General features: G+C 36.2%; 1 protein-coding gene across 2 annotated transcripts; it reads left to right on the top strand.

Annotated features, from left to right (window-relative positions):
• The first annotated feature begins 10741 nt into the window (after window positions 1–10741).
• Window positions 10742–15377, top strand: LOC149831594 (serine/threonine protein phosphatase 2A 57 kDa regulatory subunit B' beta isoform-like). Of its 2 annotated transcripts, XM_090014008.1 has the most exons (3): window positions 11033–11214; window positions 11453–12825; window positions 14696–15377. In XM_090014008.1, exons 2-3 carry the CDS (start codon window positions 11623–11625, stop codon window positions 15023–15025), a joined length of 1533 nt encoding a protein of 510 aa, XP_089870134.1. In that variant the 5' UTR covers window positions 11033–11214; window positions 11453–11622; the 3' UTR covers window positions 15026–15377. The 2 variants fall into 2 exon arrangements, with proteins under 2 accessions (XP_089870133.1, XP_089870134.1); XM_090014007.1 differs by having other exon boundaries at window positions 10742–12825.
• The last annotated feature ends 3841 nt before the right edge of the window (window positions 15378–19218 follow it).

Genomic DNA, 19218 nt, shown 5'->3' with positions numbered 1-19218 from the left:
TTCGTAAGCAAAATTTTCTTTTTCTATAAGATTTTTTTTTTTTGCTTTCAAACTTGCTCTTAAGCAAATACACCCAACGATCAACTACAGGTAGCTTAACCATGAGTCTCCATTTAGTCAAAAGTTGCAATCTTTTTACTCAGCTAATATTTTTTTTGTACTTAAACCCAAAATTCTTTATGGCTTTGATGCATCAGTCACCATTTGTTGCCCATATTTATTAGGGATGAAAATGGTTGAGAGCTTTAACCAGGTTCAAACCGGATTCAATTCAAATTATCTGATTTGGATCCAGATAGCATACATCTAAATCTAATTCAGAACTGAAGTCTATTCAGATCCATTAATCAAATGAGCATACGCTGAATACCTGGATGGTTCTGGGTAATGGGACCAAAAAAGAGTTTTCGTTTGTAGGAATTTAGTGGTGCAAAATGGTTATCAGATTTTTGCTCCAGAGCACACACGTGTAGCTTGTTTAGATTGTCTAGAGGCAAAAAAAAATGCATCACATCTGACATCATCAATGTAGGTGAAGATGCAGAGTATTTAGGTGTATCATATTTGTTACCTCAATCAACCAGCAATGCTTAATGTCTGACCATCAACTTTTATCTTAGAAATTATTCTTTGGGGGGGCTTGGGCTCATTAATGGCAGCAACATATGATACAAAGACAACCCTTTTAACTACTGCTTGGATGCCTTCAAAACATTCAAACATTCAATGTATTCTTCACAACTGGATCAATAACCCCCTATGCAACATGAAAATATGGTTGGGAGACAATATATCACGGTTGAATTTTTGAATGACCTTACACAATTTTTTTAATAAAATTCATAGATATTTAAATGAATAAATTTATGTTTTGTTCATGAACAATTTTGTATTATTGCATGCAATTGTGGCTTGCACAAGATTATATTATGTTGCTAACAGTTTATTTGCAGGATGAGCTCATCTGAAAATTAAATATAAAGTATGTTAATTTGATATGAGAAAACCCCAACCTTAGGACTTTTAGATGCACTGCCTTGATGTCTCACATATCAGGTTAGGGGTAAATCTTGAGTGAGTTAGAGTGATACAGTGTGCCTTTTTTTGTTTTTCTGTAGTAAGGTCTTTTGAGGAAGAGGCTTCAGGAGATGGACCTAATCACGGTGCTAGTATGAAAAAATCACCTAAGGACCTGGCAAAAAATCATGGAGCATGCAACACACATGCTTACAGGAGATCCACGTTGTCTCTTTATGTCAATTATATATTTTCAGTATGCGAAGGGCAAGCATCCCTTTGGAGAAATGATGGTTAACAACCACACTTGTTGTTGGTGACCTTTAAGTTGGAATTGGCTAAGCAAATTTTGATCTTGGACAATTAATGTATCAATTATTGGTTCACATGTCCATATACTAGGCAAGCAGGGTTTTTTCAATACCCGTTATGGTATCTAGCATGAGTACACCATGCAAGCCAAACCTTTAATATGCCTTTCAATATGAGTTATGTTAATATATAATAATAATTAAGTTTATTGAGTTAAAATCATGATTTGCCAAACAAGTTTTAATAAATTAAGTTTTTGAAGACGTGCTTGTAAAAACCAAAATCATTGGATATTATTTTAATACCTTAAAATCTCTACAACCTTATTTTAGAAGAGTCCTAATTTATTAATTAAAATTAATTAATGAGTGTTTGGCTTGGTTTAGGAAAGTGTGGTTGGAGATAAGGCCAACTAGGACTCCTGTCTTAATGGAAGAATAAGTACCCAACACTATACATAGAAGTCTCACCCTTGGGAGAAGCATAGGAAAATTATTCTAGGTAGCCTAGTACAATTGAGCTAAAAGGCAAGCCCAAAGGTCCACCCCATTCGGTTTGTTCCTAAACTAAGAGTAAACACAAAACCTTGAACCCGATTCAATCTTGATGGTGGCTTTGAGGTAAAAGTAACTTGGTTCTTTTCATGTGCTTCTCTCTTTTTTCTTTCTTCATCTTTATTTAATTTAAGCATGTTCAATTAGTTTCACTTTTAAATAGTTGTTTTAAGTTTTATTGGCCAAATATTTTACGCAGCTAATAGATTAGGCATATAATCGGGTAAGCCACATGCTCACCTAATTCAACATCTTGGTGTTGTCGATTGTTTAAGTCGCCAACACACACGTGTATGCTTAGTTTACCCATGCATAGTACAACCTCAACATAGTTGTTTTTAACTAAACATTTTAGAGCATGGTGTTATAATGATTTTATTTTGTCGTATATCTCATGCCAATTAATTAATATCATTATGAAAGCTTTCGACTTAATGATTAGATAACCATTGAATATTAAATCTTATATCATATTCTGGCATCTATGGTGGTTAAATTGTCATATTCAATGCTTTTAAATTGGATCATGCTCCCATGCTTATCGGCCATGATGAACCCACTTATGTCTTGTGTACATGCAACTTCTGACTTGTTAGCAATTTCTCAATCGTTTGAGCATATTGTTAGTCACTAGAATTGTTCTCCATCATTAAGTTATTCGTTATGCAAGTCATCGTACAAACAAGATGTATCTATTTCAATAATTTTCAATTAATCTTTATTTTAGGAAAATCCATCACATGAGAATCTATTCAAACCACGTCTCATTAATATAGTAAATATAAAACAGATACACTGTTCAATAAATGTTCATATAGGCTATACAACATGCCAAGGGTTTGACTTCTCAAATGCCATTTGTCCCATGTCATTATTATCTTCCTCATCTTTCATCAACATGATATAGTTATCATAATCGATATCATCCAATTTTTCACCATCGACGTAATAACGGCTATCATTAATTGACTGTTCGATTGCACGAACTAAATCAAAATTTATAGTATTTATCACTTTTGTTGCTTTCACGCATTCAACAATCCTGCATTACCAACATTCAAAATTAACCATAATAACTTCACATATATCCAAAATTATAAGCATATATTATAAAGTCCAACAACTTGTATCTAGCTTTGTCATCTACCCCAAAAAGCTAGATGTTATTTAAATTTCTATGATGAAGATTATTGTCATTCAAATTACTACAATAAAAGATCACCTTCAATTTTCACATAGAAGGCATAGAGCTACACTTAGTTAAAGCTAATGGTACTTATCAGTTATGAGACACGAGGACCTTGATGTGTATAAGCATTTGCTCCACGTGGTTGGTAGGAGTTGTCAGTGCAAGTCTCCTTGTGGTGGGATGTTGTAGGTTCAAAACCCAGTGGTACGTTGAATAGTAACTGGTGGGGATCTGCCTAACCCCAGCTTGCCTTTCGAAAAAAAAAAGAAACATTTGTTACCCCCCATGGGTAAGGAACCCCTTGATTAGAACTCACATCAGGATGTTGTTTTAACCAAATTTGACTTCATGGATGTTCTTTGCATGGTCAAAATAGTAAGATTCAACCTTTGGATTGTAGTTTTTGACATAAAAATATGTTTTTTGTGTTTAAAAATTTGGTGCGTTGTAGGCTATTGATTTTTCAACCATCATAAAATCTAAGATATACCACAAAACAACATAATCCAAAGGTCAATTTCTATTAAACATATTATGTAAATCTTATATGAAGGGCTAGATGTGTAAAAAAAACTATTATAAATTTTCCGTAGAGAGTTCCTTACATGTAAAAGTAGCAAACATTCCGCTTATATATATACAAAAAATGATCGCACTGTATAACAAAAATAATGTGTTTCTCAAAAAACTTCATAATTTGCCAAAAATCTGTTTGATGACTAATTTCGTAGGTTTTTTACCTTTTAAAGACCTTTTTACCATTTGCATGTACGAACCTCATGAATTTTGCATCCCAAATACATGTTTTTTTCATAAATCTACAGAACAACTTCTGCTCTCAGATCTATATCTCAGCCATACGACATCAAAAACCCATATTTTCATAGATGTTGAAAAGCTATAAGTCACAAGTATCAAACTTTTCTATTTTGAGTTAGAATCGAAAACCCCTCTAGGGTTCTTGTTTCTAAGATCCAAAACTAGAACAAACAAATGTTCTATAGACTATTGCAGTCAAATAGTTTATGTTCCAAAAAGCATTTCTCCCGAACCATTCATCAAATCTATGTGATCTTGATGGTGTTGAAAAGTTAACGTCTTAATCTTCCTTTATTATTTTCTACAAGATAAGCACAACAATGCTTGTTCACTCAGATTCTCAGTGCAGGTAGCCAAAAAATAGCATAAAATCACCGAGATAGGCGCATCAATGCTTGTTCATCTCTAATTTTAGGAATGTTCTTAGGGTTGTACCTCAACGCTTGCTCATTATTTTTCAGTGAACAAAATATCATTGAAAAGATATTTGTATATATAATCTTTGTTCTTTTTTGTGTTTTTTTGAATTCCTTTATTTTCTATGTCAAAACTCATTGACAAGATAAAGTGTCATAGATGTGTGTTTCAACAAAAATAGTCGTTGAAAATTTTGTCGAGAAAGAGGTTTGAGGCCCACTAGTTGGGGATCGCAAGAAACCCTAGGTTATACAAAAATATCCCCGGGTTGTGCAAAAACGGTTTTAAGAAACAAAACATCGCATTTAGTGTCATAATTTTTTCAAGTAGTGTTACAATTTTCAGAAATTTTGCAACTAACGCAAAACTCTTGACGAAATTCACAGGTAGTGTCTTGATTTTTATACTATAGTACCATTATTTTTGCATCTAAAATTTTTTTCACATCTATAGTACTAAAATCATGACACTACTTGTGAATTTTGTCAAGAGTTTCACAATGTTAGTTGCAAAATTCTTGAAAAGTTTGCAAAATTCCTGAAAGGTTTGCAAAATTTATGAAGTTTTGCATATGGTGATGCAAAATTCCTTTTTAGATGCAAAGACTATGGTACTATAGTACAAAAATTGTGACACTACTTGCGAATTTCGTTAAGAGTTTCATGTTGGTTGCAGAATTCTTGAAATGTTTGCGAAATTCATGAAGTTTCACATGCGGTGATGCAATTTTTTTTTCGAATGATAAAATTGTGGTACTATTGTATGAAAATTATAACACTACTTGTAAAAATTGTGGTACTATAGTAAAAAAATTGCAACACTAAATGTGATATTTTGTTTCTTAAAACCTTTTATATGCAACCCAGGACTATTTTCACATATCTCGAGTTTCTTGTGGTCCGCAAAACTCTTTCTCTTCCACTCCTAACAAAATTTTTGGCAACTATTTTTGGCTAAACACACATCGATGATACTTCATTGATGACACTTCATCTTGCCACTAATTTTTGACCTAGAAAACGAAGGAATATGGAAAAAACACAAAAAATAGAGATTCTAGATAAAAATAATTTTTAATAATATTTTATTTATTGAAAAATGATGAACGAGCACTGGGATACAACCTTGAGAACATTCTTAAAATAAGAGACGAATAGGCACAATTGTGCCTATATTAGTGATTTTATGGTATTTTCTAGCCCCTACGCCAAGAATCTGGGAAAACAAAAAAAATAATAGAGGAAGATCAAGATGTTAACTTTTCAACGCCATCAAGATCACATCGATAAGATGAATGGTTGAAGAGAAATGATTTTTAGAACATAGACTATTCGGCTATAATAGTTTGGAGAACAAATTTTTATTTTGCCTTTGCATCTTAGAAATGATAACCCTAGAAGGGTTTTCGGTTTAGACTCAAAACATGAAAGTTTGAGTTCCGGTCTCAACTTTTCAATGGCTATAAAAATGTAGGTTTTTGATGTTGGATGGCTGATATATAGATCCAAGAATAGAGGTTATTTTGCATATTTACGAGAAAATTTGTGTATTTGAGATGCGAAATTCATGAGGTTCACACATGCAAAGGGTAATAAGGTCCTAGAAAAGTTAGGAACTTGTGAAATTGGACATCAAGCGAACTTCAAAATTTGCTGGGCATTTTTAGAAACGTGTCAAATTAATCATACTATCAATTTTTAATATATATATATGTGGTGTTTATACACCATGATACCTTACTATGGTACACACTTTTGTTTGCAATGATCTAGCCATGAAACGGTAGATCTAACCATACAAATGTGTTCATTATAGTTTATTTACTATCATAAAAGGTTTTATCATGTCTAATACATCACAATATCCTAATTTTGAGACAGTGGAAATCAATGGCTCCCAATTCATGAAAATAAGGATGGTCTAGAAATGGTAAAAACATTATTTTTCTGTCAACTTTAATACATAAAAATAGTAAATAGAACATGTTAAGCATGATCCAAATGTTAGATTTTTCATTTGGAGCATAAATCTACGTAAATCAAGTGTATACGGTCCCAACTTTCATAGATCTAGCCACCAAATGTTGAATCTTATTCTATAAATGCATTTAAAATTCAATTTTCAAGACAGTGAAAAATCAATGCATGTCACAATTTATAAAGGTGAGGATGGTTTGAAAACGGTCTAAAACATCACTTTGAAGTCAACTTTAATGTGCATGATAATGGCAAACAGATCATGCTAAGCATTATCCAAAGATAGTTTTTAAATTTTGGAGATTAGATCTACATGTGTGAATCAAGCGTGTCCACCATAAGTTTTGGTAGTTCGGTACACAATAGTATACATGCATGCATACATATAAATCTATTGTGGTTCTGAACTACAATACCACATTAGAACATCAAACCATAGATTATATTGCAGCATGGCCCACAGGAGATGGATCTTGCAGCCTACTGGCTATGATTAAGTGTGTAAGTTTCAAGAAATCTAGTTAAGCTCTTGGGCTAGATATTGCTTTTATGAAGACTGTTCAATAAAAAAAATGCATTATAAAAATATAGCTATTTTTTTTCTTTGAGAGAATATAAAACTATGGCTATCATAACTTGATAACACGACACCACCTTCCATGAATCTATCATTTGTTGTGATCTAGATATAATTATTAAAAAAGCTTTTGAAAATCACATAACTTTCTTCTCGAGAAGCATCCTTTAGAAGTGTAAAGCCACACACTTCACTTATGTGTCCAACATTGTGGAAAATTTGTCTTTGGAGTGGAAATTTTATTTTTCTCAGTATGAAGTTAAATATCCTTGAATGAAACCTACATTTCTTTTAAAAAACGTGTTTATTATAATTTCTTTGTATATAATAGGTATTTTAGTAAGAAAATAAAAAAAGCTTTGAAGTAAAAGTGTATGTTTTATTTACTATCTTATATTACTTTTCTACCTGCTTCCATGTAGCTTCCTACCAACTTCCCCTTTGTATTCTATAAAAGCTTCCCGTTTAAGCACAATTAGAAGGCCGCTGTTAATTATGTTTGGAATCTATAAAAAAGCACATTGGACATGATGAAGATAATGCATTTCTTTTATTTTTGTCTCTTTTGTCCAATCGACCCCGTAGATGTGATCTAAATGCTGTTTTTAGTAGGAACCAGTTTTTGAGTTGTGGGATTCCAACCTGTGTACAGATTTTTCTGGCAATGCCAAAAATCTATAGTTGTAAATGCACTATTTTTTTTACTAAAAAAATCATGTTATTTCGTCCCAAAAACATGATTCAGGGGTCGATTCTCATTAAATTGATCACGTTGAACACATCTATGAGGTTATATTCAGACAAAATAACTTGCTTGGTGAGATTCCAACTAGACTGTATCTACAATCAGCTGTATTAAATATATACCTTTTAATAAGAGAATACGTTTAACAAGGTGAATCAAGGTAATGAGTTAACCAAGGAATGCTACAGAAGGGTTTAAGATCCACATTGGCCAACCTAGCAAGCATAATATAAAACTTAAACCCCAAAAACCAACCCTCTCACTAAACTAATCTAAACCACTCAAAGAGCACCCTAAACTTTGAAGAAAACGGGAGAGAGGGCAGTGTCAATGAATTGGATTTTATCCGATATCCAGCCGGATTCGATTTCTTTTAGATGCATAAGCCAAAACCATATCCAATTATGATTGGATGCGGATATGGACTTGATTTTTTATTATCAAATCTGACAAGTATTCAAATTTGACAGATATCTTGATCCATTTAAAAGCTGAGGGGTGTGAGTTTTTTTACCATCTGAATCTGAATTTGAATCCTTTTAGCCAACGTCCAAGTAGTCAGATATGGTTAGGGGTATCAATGGGTTGGGTTTGACTCAGATCGGCTAGACCCGTACCAAACCCTATAGGATCAGGGTTTGGTGATAATTAACAAAGAGGTCTGATTAGAATCCGGGTTAAACCGAAAGGGTCCAATTAATAAACGAAGCCAGGTATGGTTTGTGAAATTTCATACCAGACCTAGGCTCGACTCGAGTTCTGACTAAGATTCATAAATTTTCAATGTAAAAAAGGATAAAAATTACTATTTTACTGACTATGGTTCGAGTCTAGTTCATGTAATCTTTATAGGATTCAGGTATGGTTTCTCTTATCATAGATTCGATTGAACTCAGCTCCAAACCCGGTATCAGCATTTCAAGTCAGATCTGAGTTTGGTCTCACCTGGGTCCGAACCAAACGGGACAGGCCCATTGACACCACTAGATAAACAGTTTGCATTCCTAAATTATCTCTATATACTATTTAGGGTTTTTGCAAAATAATCCCTGCCTTTTTCAGCCATTTGTAAATTGGTTCAGCCTTTTCCATTTTTAGTGCAAAATGGTCGTGTCAAAACTAACAAGATTAAACGTGTACCGTGGTTAAATGTCTATTATGCACTCAACCCAGTAAACCGTTGGATTTTTTTCATGGCCTCTAAAGAGCTTAGTTATGATCAACGCCTTCAATTTGGAGATTAAGTGAGAACTTTTCTGCTGTAATGAGAACTTTTTTGCTGTAATTTGTCATATCCCTCTCCCTCTCCCCTTCCCAATTCAAAAAAAAAATGATAGTAGCGAAGAAGAAAAAGGGAATGAAAATGAGAGGGCTTGATCTCTTCTTGTTCTGCCTTTCTTATACCATCATAAAAAGAGAATGGAAAATATGGATTGTTTGCAGGAGAGAGCTGCTCTATGGTATACATAAGCTGACTGATACTGTTGCTGTCACCTTTGTGCCAAGAGGCAAACACCCATCTCTCATTTTTTCATGCCCGCATAGAATATATAAGTGATAATCAAGTCTAGATGGATGAAATCTATCACAACATATTCAAATCTTCATTAGTGAAATTTCTTCCTGAATTTTAGCAACAAAAGTTCACATGGTGAGAATTTATGACCACAGGTTAGTAAAAATGAACTTGTTACATGGATAACATGGGGGGCTCAGCTTGTCTGTCAGGAACGGATGAGGGGTGTCTGTCAATAGGTCTGGTTTGGTTAGGACCCAGGTAAAACCAGACTTGGCTCCGATTTTCGAGTATGGTATCAGGTTTGAACTCGAGTCTAATCGAACTTACCATAAGAGAAACCATGCTCGAACGATAACAACTACATGAACTAGAATCGGATTATACCAGGTAAAATAATAATTTTATTATTTTTACATTGAAAAATTATTGGTCTTAATCAGTACTTGGGTCAAGATCGAGTTTGATAGAAAATTTTACAAACTATACCCGGGTCCATGTATTAATCGGACCTTTGGGTCTGAACCCAGGTCTTTTTATTTATCACCATACCTGAACCTATAGTGTTTTGGTTTGGGTTGGGTCTGGATAAAACCGTTGACACCCCTAGTTGGGATGTTGCAAGTTCGAATCTCAATAGTTGCATAACTGGTAGGGGTCTGCCTAACCCAGCTTTCTCTGTCAAATAAAAAAAAAACTTTTTGCATGGATATATATGCTACCCATAAATCAACCGATTGTCATCTTATTTATGTTCTAAAATAATAGTTTTAGAGTCAAAGCCCCTCTCCAAACAGTGCCAACTTTTTTTTAATAGAACGAAGCTCACGGTGATCGAGAAGAGGCGAGCACGTTCGGTCTTTCTGGTTTGCAAAATAGTCCTTTAAAAAGGGTAGAACAGTCAATTTGTCTGCTTTAACAGTTACCGTCAGATAGTATAACGGATAGAGGGGGGCATCGGACCCACCTGTTTACTAACGGGTCGAGTTTTGGTTCGATTATTAACGGGATCGAGTTTGAATAGCAGCCCATGACTCGGCCCATTGGCTCAACGGATCAATATGAAGTGGGATGAGTTTGTCCAGATCTGACCCAAATCGATTTGTAAATAGTAATAATTAACAAGTATACTTAATTAATTATTCTTTTTAGTTTTCATAAAAGTGCTAAACAGTAATAATTATCAAGTTACTATACAATAATTATTTTTTTAAAAAAATTATATTATTAAAAAGTTAATAAATAACTCATGTCCATCTTGCCGGGCTCAGTAGGTCTAGGGCCACCCCAAGCCTATCCCAGAGACAGGTTTTGGTACGGTACCTAACGAGTCTTGGCCTAAAACCTTGGCCCAAACCCGACCCAAGACGGGCCGGATCGGCTTGGCTCATGGGGCCGCCCCTAATAACGGATGTTAACGTCGTGGACTAATTTGCAAGGGTTAATAAAAATATGGGAACAATTTGTAAAATCTCATAAGGTGGAGACTGATTTGAAAATATCTAAAAATGCGGGGGCTATTTTGCAAAAAACCTTATTATTTATTACTTTCCGATGAAAAAAGGTATACAAAAAAAATTTGCATTTAAAAAGTGCGTGTCTCTGTGCTTGCACTTCTCGGTTTCAGTGCCCTCTCTCTCTCTCTCTCTCTCTTTTGTACATATAATCCACAGACGCCACAAAAGTTTTCGAAATTTGATTTTTACAGTTCCCTCCTGTAAAAAGATTTACTACACGCATCAAACCTACAAATGTGAGGATTTCTCAATAATTGCCAATATCCAAATCCGAGTTTCTGGAATTACCGCCAGGTGGTTCCAGCCTTGCATCAAATCGGCCATGAGCCGATTTGAAAACCGTAATTTTGTCCTTCTTTCTCCTCTTCCTCTGTTTTCCCTGATAGATCCACCAGGATCAGGCTTGTTGGTGGGCGCTTTTGACGTCTTTACCCTAATTTGTGCGTAAAAATTAGGGTCTCTTTCCCCTTTTTTCTCTCTCTAGGGTTTTCTGGTTCTCGATTTTGCACCCGTTAGGGCTTGTGGGTGGCGGTCGGATGGACTCATAATCTGCTTAAATTTGTGGGTTTTGTTTGGTTCGTAATTCTGTTCTCATTGAATCACGATTCTGGTTGTTTTGGGGGTTCCTTGCCTCCTTTCGGGGGCATCTTTTGTGCTTTGGGGTTTCGGAATCTGGGTGATTTGGTTTCCATTTCGTTGTTTTTCTGCCGACTGTCATTGATTTTATCATGAATTGTGTTCTTGTTCGCGGATTCGGATTGATTAGAATTTCTGTGGGTTTGTGTTTTTTTTTTTTTTGGTTTTCTATATTAGGGCTCGCAAGAACGTGCGTCCAGCAATTGTTCGGGCCTTCCGAGATCGATTCATGAGCCCTAGATTTAATCAGATTTGATGGGTTTTATTTGAATTTCGTGATCGATCCATTGCAGCTTCCATCGAAGCTAAAATTGACACCTTTTAGCCCTTTCTAGGGCTCGATCGGGATGTTCACCAAGATCATTGGCAAGCGGGGAAGCCGCAGGTCTTCCAAATCTGATGTAAACGAGCCGGCGGTGTTTCATCTGTCTGCGAATTCTTCGTCCGGCCTTGTTAATTCAGCTTCTGTTTCCAATCCAACCAGTATTTCGACATCTAATGTCACTGTGAATAACAATGTGATTAGAAACAATGGCGTTCCGCAACCGGTTGCAGATAGATCTCTGGCCACCACGCCTTCCACTGCAGGAGCCATCGAATTGCTTCCACTCTTCAGAGATGTTTCCGTCTCTGAACGGCAGAGCCTGTTCACTAGAAAGCTTCAGATTTGTTCTATAGTTTTTGACTTCTCGGATAGTCTCAAATTCGCTAGAGAGAAGGAGACTAAAAGGCAGACATTGCTTGAGCTCGTCGATTTCATTCAATCTGGTTCAGGGAAGCTCACAGAACCCATGCAAGAAGAGCTGATAAGGATGGTTTCTGTCAACATCTTCCGCTGCTTGCCTCCTACTTCTTATGAGAACACTGGGTCAGAGGGTGCAGATCCTGAGGATGAGGAATCCTTTCTTGAACCAGCATGGCCACATTTACAGATTGTTTATGAGCTTCTTTTACGATATGTTGTTTCTTCAGATACTGATACTAAGATCGCTAAGAGGTATATTGACCACTCTTTCGTTTTGAAATTGCTTGACTTGTTTGATTCGGAGGATCTGCGTGAAAGGGACTATTTGAAAACCATTCTTCACCGCATATATGGAAAGTTCATGGTCCACCGCCCCTTCATAAGGAAAGCAATCAACAATATCTTTTATAGATTTATACTCGAGACAGAGAGACACAGTGGCATCGGTGAGCTCTTGGAGATTTTGGGAAGCATAATAAATGGGTTTGCATTGCCAATGAAAGAGGAACATAAGCTGTTCCTTGTTCGTGCTCTTATCCCGCTTCACAAGCCTAAATCTGTTTCAGTGTATCATCAACAACTTTCTTATTGCATAACCCAATTCGTCGAGAAAGATTATAAGCTTGCAGACGTAGTGATAAGAGGACTGTTAAAGTATTGGCCTGTTACTAACTGTCAGAAGGAGGTCCTTTTCCTGAACGAGTTGGAGGAAGTTCTTGAGGCAACACAGTCAGCAGAATTCCAACGTTGTATGGTCCCACTCTTTAGACAAATAGGCCGCTGCTTGAATAGTTCACATTTCCAGGTATGTCTATTATTTATATTCTGGTTTTATAGTTGATGGCGTTTGTTTCTGCATTTACGTATTATAATTTTCATGTATTTTGTTCCCTATTTTTTCATGGAATTGTAACATTTGGATGACTGTGACTGCATAATAGAACAAAAGAAAAAAGAGAAATTTCATGTCTTCAATTGATTGTATTAAGTTGATGCTCTTTTTATTTCAAAAATAGTTGTTTTTATTTTTAATGTATCATAAAAATAGATGTTTGTATAATATTGTAAAGATGGTTGAGATATGGCCCAGGTAACATGATTCTAGCGTCTCTTTGCAAGCAGAAGTGTGATGATTTTTGCTTGGCAAATGTTAAATATCTAAGATAGATTGGTTCAACTATACAGTGAGTTCCAATTAGGAAGATGCATTTTGATGTCTCAAAGTAGGGATGCACACCGAACCGAGCTGTCACGGGCTCGGCTCGGGCTCATCCGCTTCGTGAATGAGCCAAGCTTGAACCGGTGTATGAAGCTCGGACGAGCTATTGAGCCGAGCTTGAACAACCTGTCGAGCCGAGCTTGAACAACCTGTCGAGCCTGATAAGGCTCGTCAGGCTCAATAAGGTTCGGTTCATTGCAAACCCCATATATATAATATCTTTGCAAAAAAAATCAGAACTGCATTGTTACTGTAACGGGTAGGGCGTTAGTCTTTATTAAGAATGTGTTGGGTTCGAATCCCGTCTTTTGCTTCTTTTTTCACTGAGAATTTTTATGTATAGAAAATTTTCAGTAATAATAATCAAAAGACATGTTTTGGCTTAATGGTAGGTCCCTTGGTTATTAACATTAAGGAGGTTGGGGGATCAAATCCCTCCTCCACAAATTTTTTTTTTAATAAATCTTGTTTAGGCTCAACTCGGCTCGAGCTCGAAACCGAGTCGAGTTCGGACAACGCCTTACAAGCTCGGCTCCGAGTTCAAGCCGAGCTTGGACAAAGTGATTGATCCATGCCGAGTTCGAACAGCCCAGGCTCTGCTCGAACTCGGCTTTTGTGCATCCCTATCTCAAAGTTTATTAAGATTGTCTTCACTTGTATGGAAGATATTAACCATATGGCAAGTAGGTCAGTTGCCATAACACTTTGTGGCCATTGGTCTATCCATATGGCAAGTAGGTCAGTTGTCATAACACTTTGTGGTCATTGATCTATCTTTGATTTCTCTACTTGCACTTCAGTGTCCAAGATGGACAGGAGAGCTCTGCCTTGTAGGCAATGCCATGCGAAGCCAGGTGGTTATCTTTCTTCTTTCTCTTATTTTCCTTATTTAAAGAACCCCTGATCTTTCTTGATGAGTTCCATCATGTCTCCTATTAGCAGCATTAAGATGGTTAGAGTAGGCATGTCCACATTTTGGTGGCATGAGCTTGTGTGGGAGTGACACCTGGAATATCTAGGTTGACAATGATGAAGCACCTGAAATTACCAAGTCAGTGGAATGTGACACCAAACATTCAACTTTTCTGTATTTTCTGGAATTCTCAGAGGATACTATGCCAACTTTCTAGCTTAACTTGTCTCTTTTGATTACTTCATGTTGCACTGTAATGCCATCAGATAATGTAGAGAATCTATGACATGATAGCATCATTTACAATTGTCCAGATGATACTAATTTCTATGCCAGGCTTATCCAATAGATATGCTCTTGAAATTTATAATTTGTATTCAAGGGAATATGTTCAGTTGGAGCTTTTAATTACAAAGGCAAATGTACATTGACCATTAAAAGATTTCTGATGCTTACCATCTGTCATATTGTGAACATTAACTTGTATTTTTTATATAGATGTTTCATAACTTGTATACTCTTGTGTTGATACCATCCGTGCAGGTATCTGAACGTGCCCTTTTCCTGTGGAACAATGATCATATTGTCAGTTTGATAGCTCAGAATCGTAATGTGATTTTCCCAATCATTTTTGAGTCACTAGAGAAGAACATACAGTCTCACTGGAATCAAGCAGTTCATGGTCTGACCATGAATGTTCGGAAGATGTTCCTGGAGATGGATAATGACCTATTCCTTGAATGCCAACGTCAGTATGAGGAGAAAGAGGCCAATGCAAAGGAGTTGGAAGAACATCGTGAATTCATATGGAAAAGACTGGAAGCTGAGGTGGCTGCCAAGATGAGGAATGAGGAAATGGTGCTGGTAACTTAAGGAGCCTAAGTTTCTTGACTACCATGTTGCTCCTGGATTATTGGAAGGACAGAAATTAATGTATGGACTGGTGGCTGTTGAAAGTTTGAGAGTGTGGTTTTAATTGTATCACGGGTCGGTGATGGTCTGCAGATTATGGATTTTTCCCTTTTTCTTTTGTCTTCTATCTGAAGGCTTTTACATGCAAACCAAATGCAATGCCTGACAACATCAATGTTAGTTATTGATTGGAAAGGCCCAATGGATGCAACCAATCTGTTCCTCATGAGAGCTGTAGAGTGTTTTCCCTTTTTTTCTCTTTGTAACATCATGCCTGGAAATACATTTTGGTTATTTCTTGAACAGAAAGAAATACGCTAGTCGAGTCCACATGAAGTGGAGGGAGGGAGGGAGGTAAAATCAGATTTCATATTTTTCATAGTAGTTGAAGCAAATAACATGTAGAAACTAAATTACATGTAGTAAATACGGATGCTGCAACTCCAACCTGAATAGGAAACAAATTTTAGAAAAGAAAGAGTGAATTGGTTACAAGGCAAAAATATTTTAACCTTATGTGATTAAACGTGCAGAAAGCTTTGTACTGTAGGCCAACCCCATTGAAGTTTGCACACAAACTGACAAAAAAGGCTTCAGACACTGACTACAGTCATTTTGGAGCGTTACATCTTCCTTAAGACGATGCTTTGCTTCCTTGTTTCTGTTATTTCAAGATGTTTAAGCTTTATCCTTGATATTTGTCCTTATTTATGTAATATAGGGTTCTCACTTTGTTTTCTCCCACTACTATACTATTGCTCTGTGAAAAATCATCTTGGTAACTGGTTTTAAGTTTGAAAAGTAGGCCTCACCAACTGTTTGCTGCCATGTATGAAGGTATGAGTTTCTTTTTCCTACTTCTACTTACATCTTTTTGTATTTTACGGGTTTTTTTGGCCTGAGATGTAGTCTTGATCTGATAGTATTGATGCAGAACCAACATTGGCAGAACACATTCCAAAGGACTGCCTACCCGAGTGATTTCTTGTGCTGAAGATGTGCTTTCATTTTTTGCCTTTTTCTTCTTCAGTTTCTTGGTATTTAAGAAATATTGTCATTCTGGACTTTTGGGAATGAAGAATTTGCTGCACAAACCATGCATTTTCCTACATTGGCATGAATTGAGTTCCAAATATTTTAGCATTGTAAACCTCAAATTTTAAAGGATTTGCTAACTTGCTGTGGGTAAGCTTTAACCGTTTACAATATTCTTGAAAGCTGCTATCAATTTTGTATGCGCATATATCCTATCACTCTTTCTTGAGCCTTTGGTTCTCCTTAGAAAAGGATAACAGAAGGCTTGTTTGGGTGGTTTGACTCAGATTGATCACTCAAGTCATGCCTGATATGGTCCAAGCCAGATTAGGTCTAAGTTGATTTGGTTCATACCATCCTAGTTTACTCACACTCATCTAGTGATGCCTGGCAGTGTCAATGCCTTGACACCTTGATGCTAGTTGCAAAATGGAAAGGAAGGCTAAAGTGGACAAAGCAGTGATAGCTGAGATAGTGGCGCAAGTTGGGGCACCTCCCTCTATCTAGGCAACTAGGTGCCTCACCGAAGATGAAAGCACCACACAGGTATCTATGGAATGAACTAGGTACGCATAAGTCACTATTCACTATACACCTCCTCTTGCAGTAATCTCCTTTTGCTCTCCATGGAATCTTTTTTAAAAGAATTGTCTCAAAAAGCATAAAAAAAAGATGTGCTGCTAAGCAAACATAAATTTAGAAAATGTGAATTGGCTGTCAATATCCCACATTTGCAGCGCTAAAGCCATAGTTGGCAAACCTAGCGAGTGACTTGGGAATCGCCGGAGTCAATTTGGATCAGACCTCAATTGGGTCATTGATTCAGGACCATTGATCCGCACGCCTCTTACATGTTTCTTGTCATGCATTTTGTGATTTTAATGCATAATTCTCATAAAAAATGATACTTGTTATAAAGAATCATATGTTTTCAAATCATAAATGTTAACAATTATGTATAGTTGAACACTTAGTCATTGATTATATGCTAAATTTAGTGATTATATAGTATGGAGTTTGATTTTTTTGCATATCTTAACACTAGAAAATCCAGTCCTAACTCGTTCGAGTTATTGAGTCGATGACCCTCTGGCTTGCGAGTCAATGGTCAGGCAATCTGAATCTGAGTAATGAGTTTGCCAATTATGCCTAAAGCTTTGAATTTAGCTCAAGCTCAAGTTGTCAGATCTAGGCCGGCCTAGCAATTGTCAACCACATCTAAGAGCCACATGAGTCCGGTTTATGTTGGGGGCCCTACTGTGGCAAAATTGGTGATGGTTGGATCAGCTAGGAGTATAAAAAGTGGTGGAATCAGAGTTGCCAGTCGAGAAAACGAGAGCGGGAAGCGATTCAGGAAGCAAAAGCGAGAAGTGAGGCACTTCTAAAATTTTAGGAAGCGGGAAGCACGAGACGACTCATAAGCGAACCGGGAATCGTCTCAAAAGTGAACCGGAAGCAAAAAGGGAAGCAACCTAGGATTCAAGTGGGAAGCGAGTATGAATCGAGTTTTCTCAATATTGGGCAAAAAAAAAATGGTTAAAGGCTTGAAGCCTCACCAAAAAAGAAGCTAATATTGAAAAGCGAGTAGGAAGCAATCGGGAAAGCATGCTTCCCATTTAAAATGACCACTTCTATGCACATTTCGAAAGCAACATGTTTCGCGCTTTCGAAACACATTTCAAGCTATGTCACACGAACTCGGATAGGGGGTCAACGCACCTGCGTTGACATGCCCCGACACGGGTGCGGACACGACTGCAGCTTCGGACACGGGGCGGACACGGTCAACCAAGTGTCAGACTCGGTCAACGCACCGGGGCAGAGTCCGTCCACATTTTGGACTCTGTCAACTTTGACCGAGTTTATTTTTGTCAATTTTTAGGGCAAAAAACTAAAAAAAAATGATTATATATATATATATTTTTTTAATATATATATATATATATATATATATATATATATATATATATATATATATATATATATATATATATATATATATAGCCGTATCCCTTAATGAGCACAACTTTGATCGAGTCTTATTATTGTTATATATATATATATATATCTTTTTTTAAAATATATATACATATATATAGCCAAGTTCCCGTGTCCAAAATTTTTGAAATTGCGCCGCACGAGTGTCGCACTCGTACCCGCACCCGCACCCATGTGACATAGGTTTCAAGGAAGCGCGCTTCCCTGAGTGTTATAGTGTTTCTGGTAACACTGGGTAGAATTCACATTGGCTAAATTTAGATGCCTCAATCTAGCTGGGTGAAGCGTAAGTGGATTAAATGGACTTAGGGTCATACTTTTTAGCTCAAATACGGCTGATAAAACTTTTTCCTGCACTTTGTAATTTCTATGAACATGGTGCTGGTTTAGCTTTAATTGACTGCAAATCTTTAGATTTTGAGACCTGTGATGCTGAAAGGCATGGTGGAGGTCCATTATGCAAATGAGGAAAACTGATGTCTGCATCTCTCTCTCTCTCTCTCTCTCTCTCTCTCTCTCTCTCCACACTGGAAAGTGGCTGTTCATCTTTTCTCTGTCACATAAATCCTCCTTTTCACTCCCAAATGGTATCCTTTTTATGCACTACTGTTTTGCCTTTGTTTCTATGCATAGTCACAAATGTCGGTCGTGAGATTATAGGTTAGGTTGCTAAATCTTGTAAAAATCTCGAGGCTTAGAAAAATTAAAAAAAACATATAAAAAAAAGAAAATATCATGTTTAGGCAATAAAATACATATTTAATAAAAGAAATTAAGTAAAAAGATGTAGAAAATAAGTAAAAAGTTAAAAATGATTAATAGTATTGTGAAATTATCACGAGAATATTTCGAGATTCTCATGATAATATCACAATATAGTTAAATTGGTGATATTTTCAAAATATTGCAATATTGTACCTTTAATTTTTTTCACTGAAAATACAGTAATAATATCACGACATTTTGAAAATATCACTGATATCCTATGTCACATAGGTGCGGATGCGGTGATGCAGCACTTTAAAAAACTTGGGTGCGGGGAGGATATATATATATATATAATTTTTAATAGTTTTAAGTTAACACTACGTGTATTTGTGTGCATTTATGTATTTATATAT

This window comes from Nuphar pumila, chromosome 7 (assembly GCF_984573655.1).
Source record: "Nuphar pumila chromosome 7, dmNupPumi1.hap1.1, whole genome shotgun sequence".
NCBI classification, from domain to species: Eukaryota; Viridiplantae; Streptophyta; class Magnoliopsida; order Nymphaeales; family Nymphaeaceae; genus Nuphar; species Nuphar pumila.
This window is presented reverse-complemented; position numbering and strand designations above follow the sequence as displayed.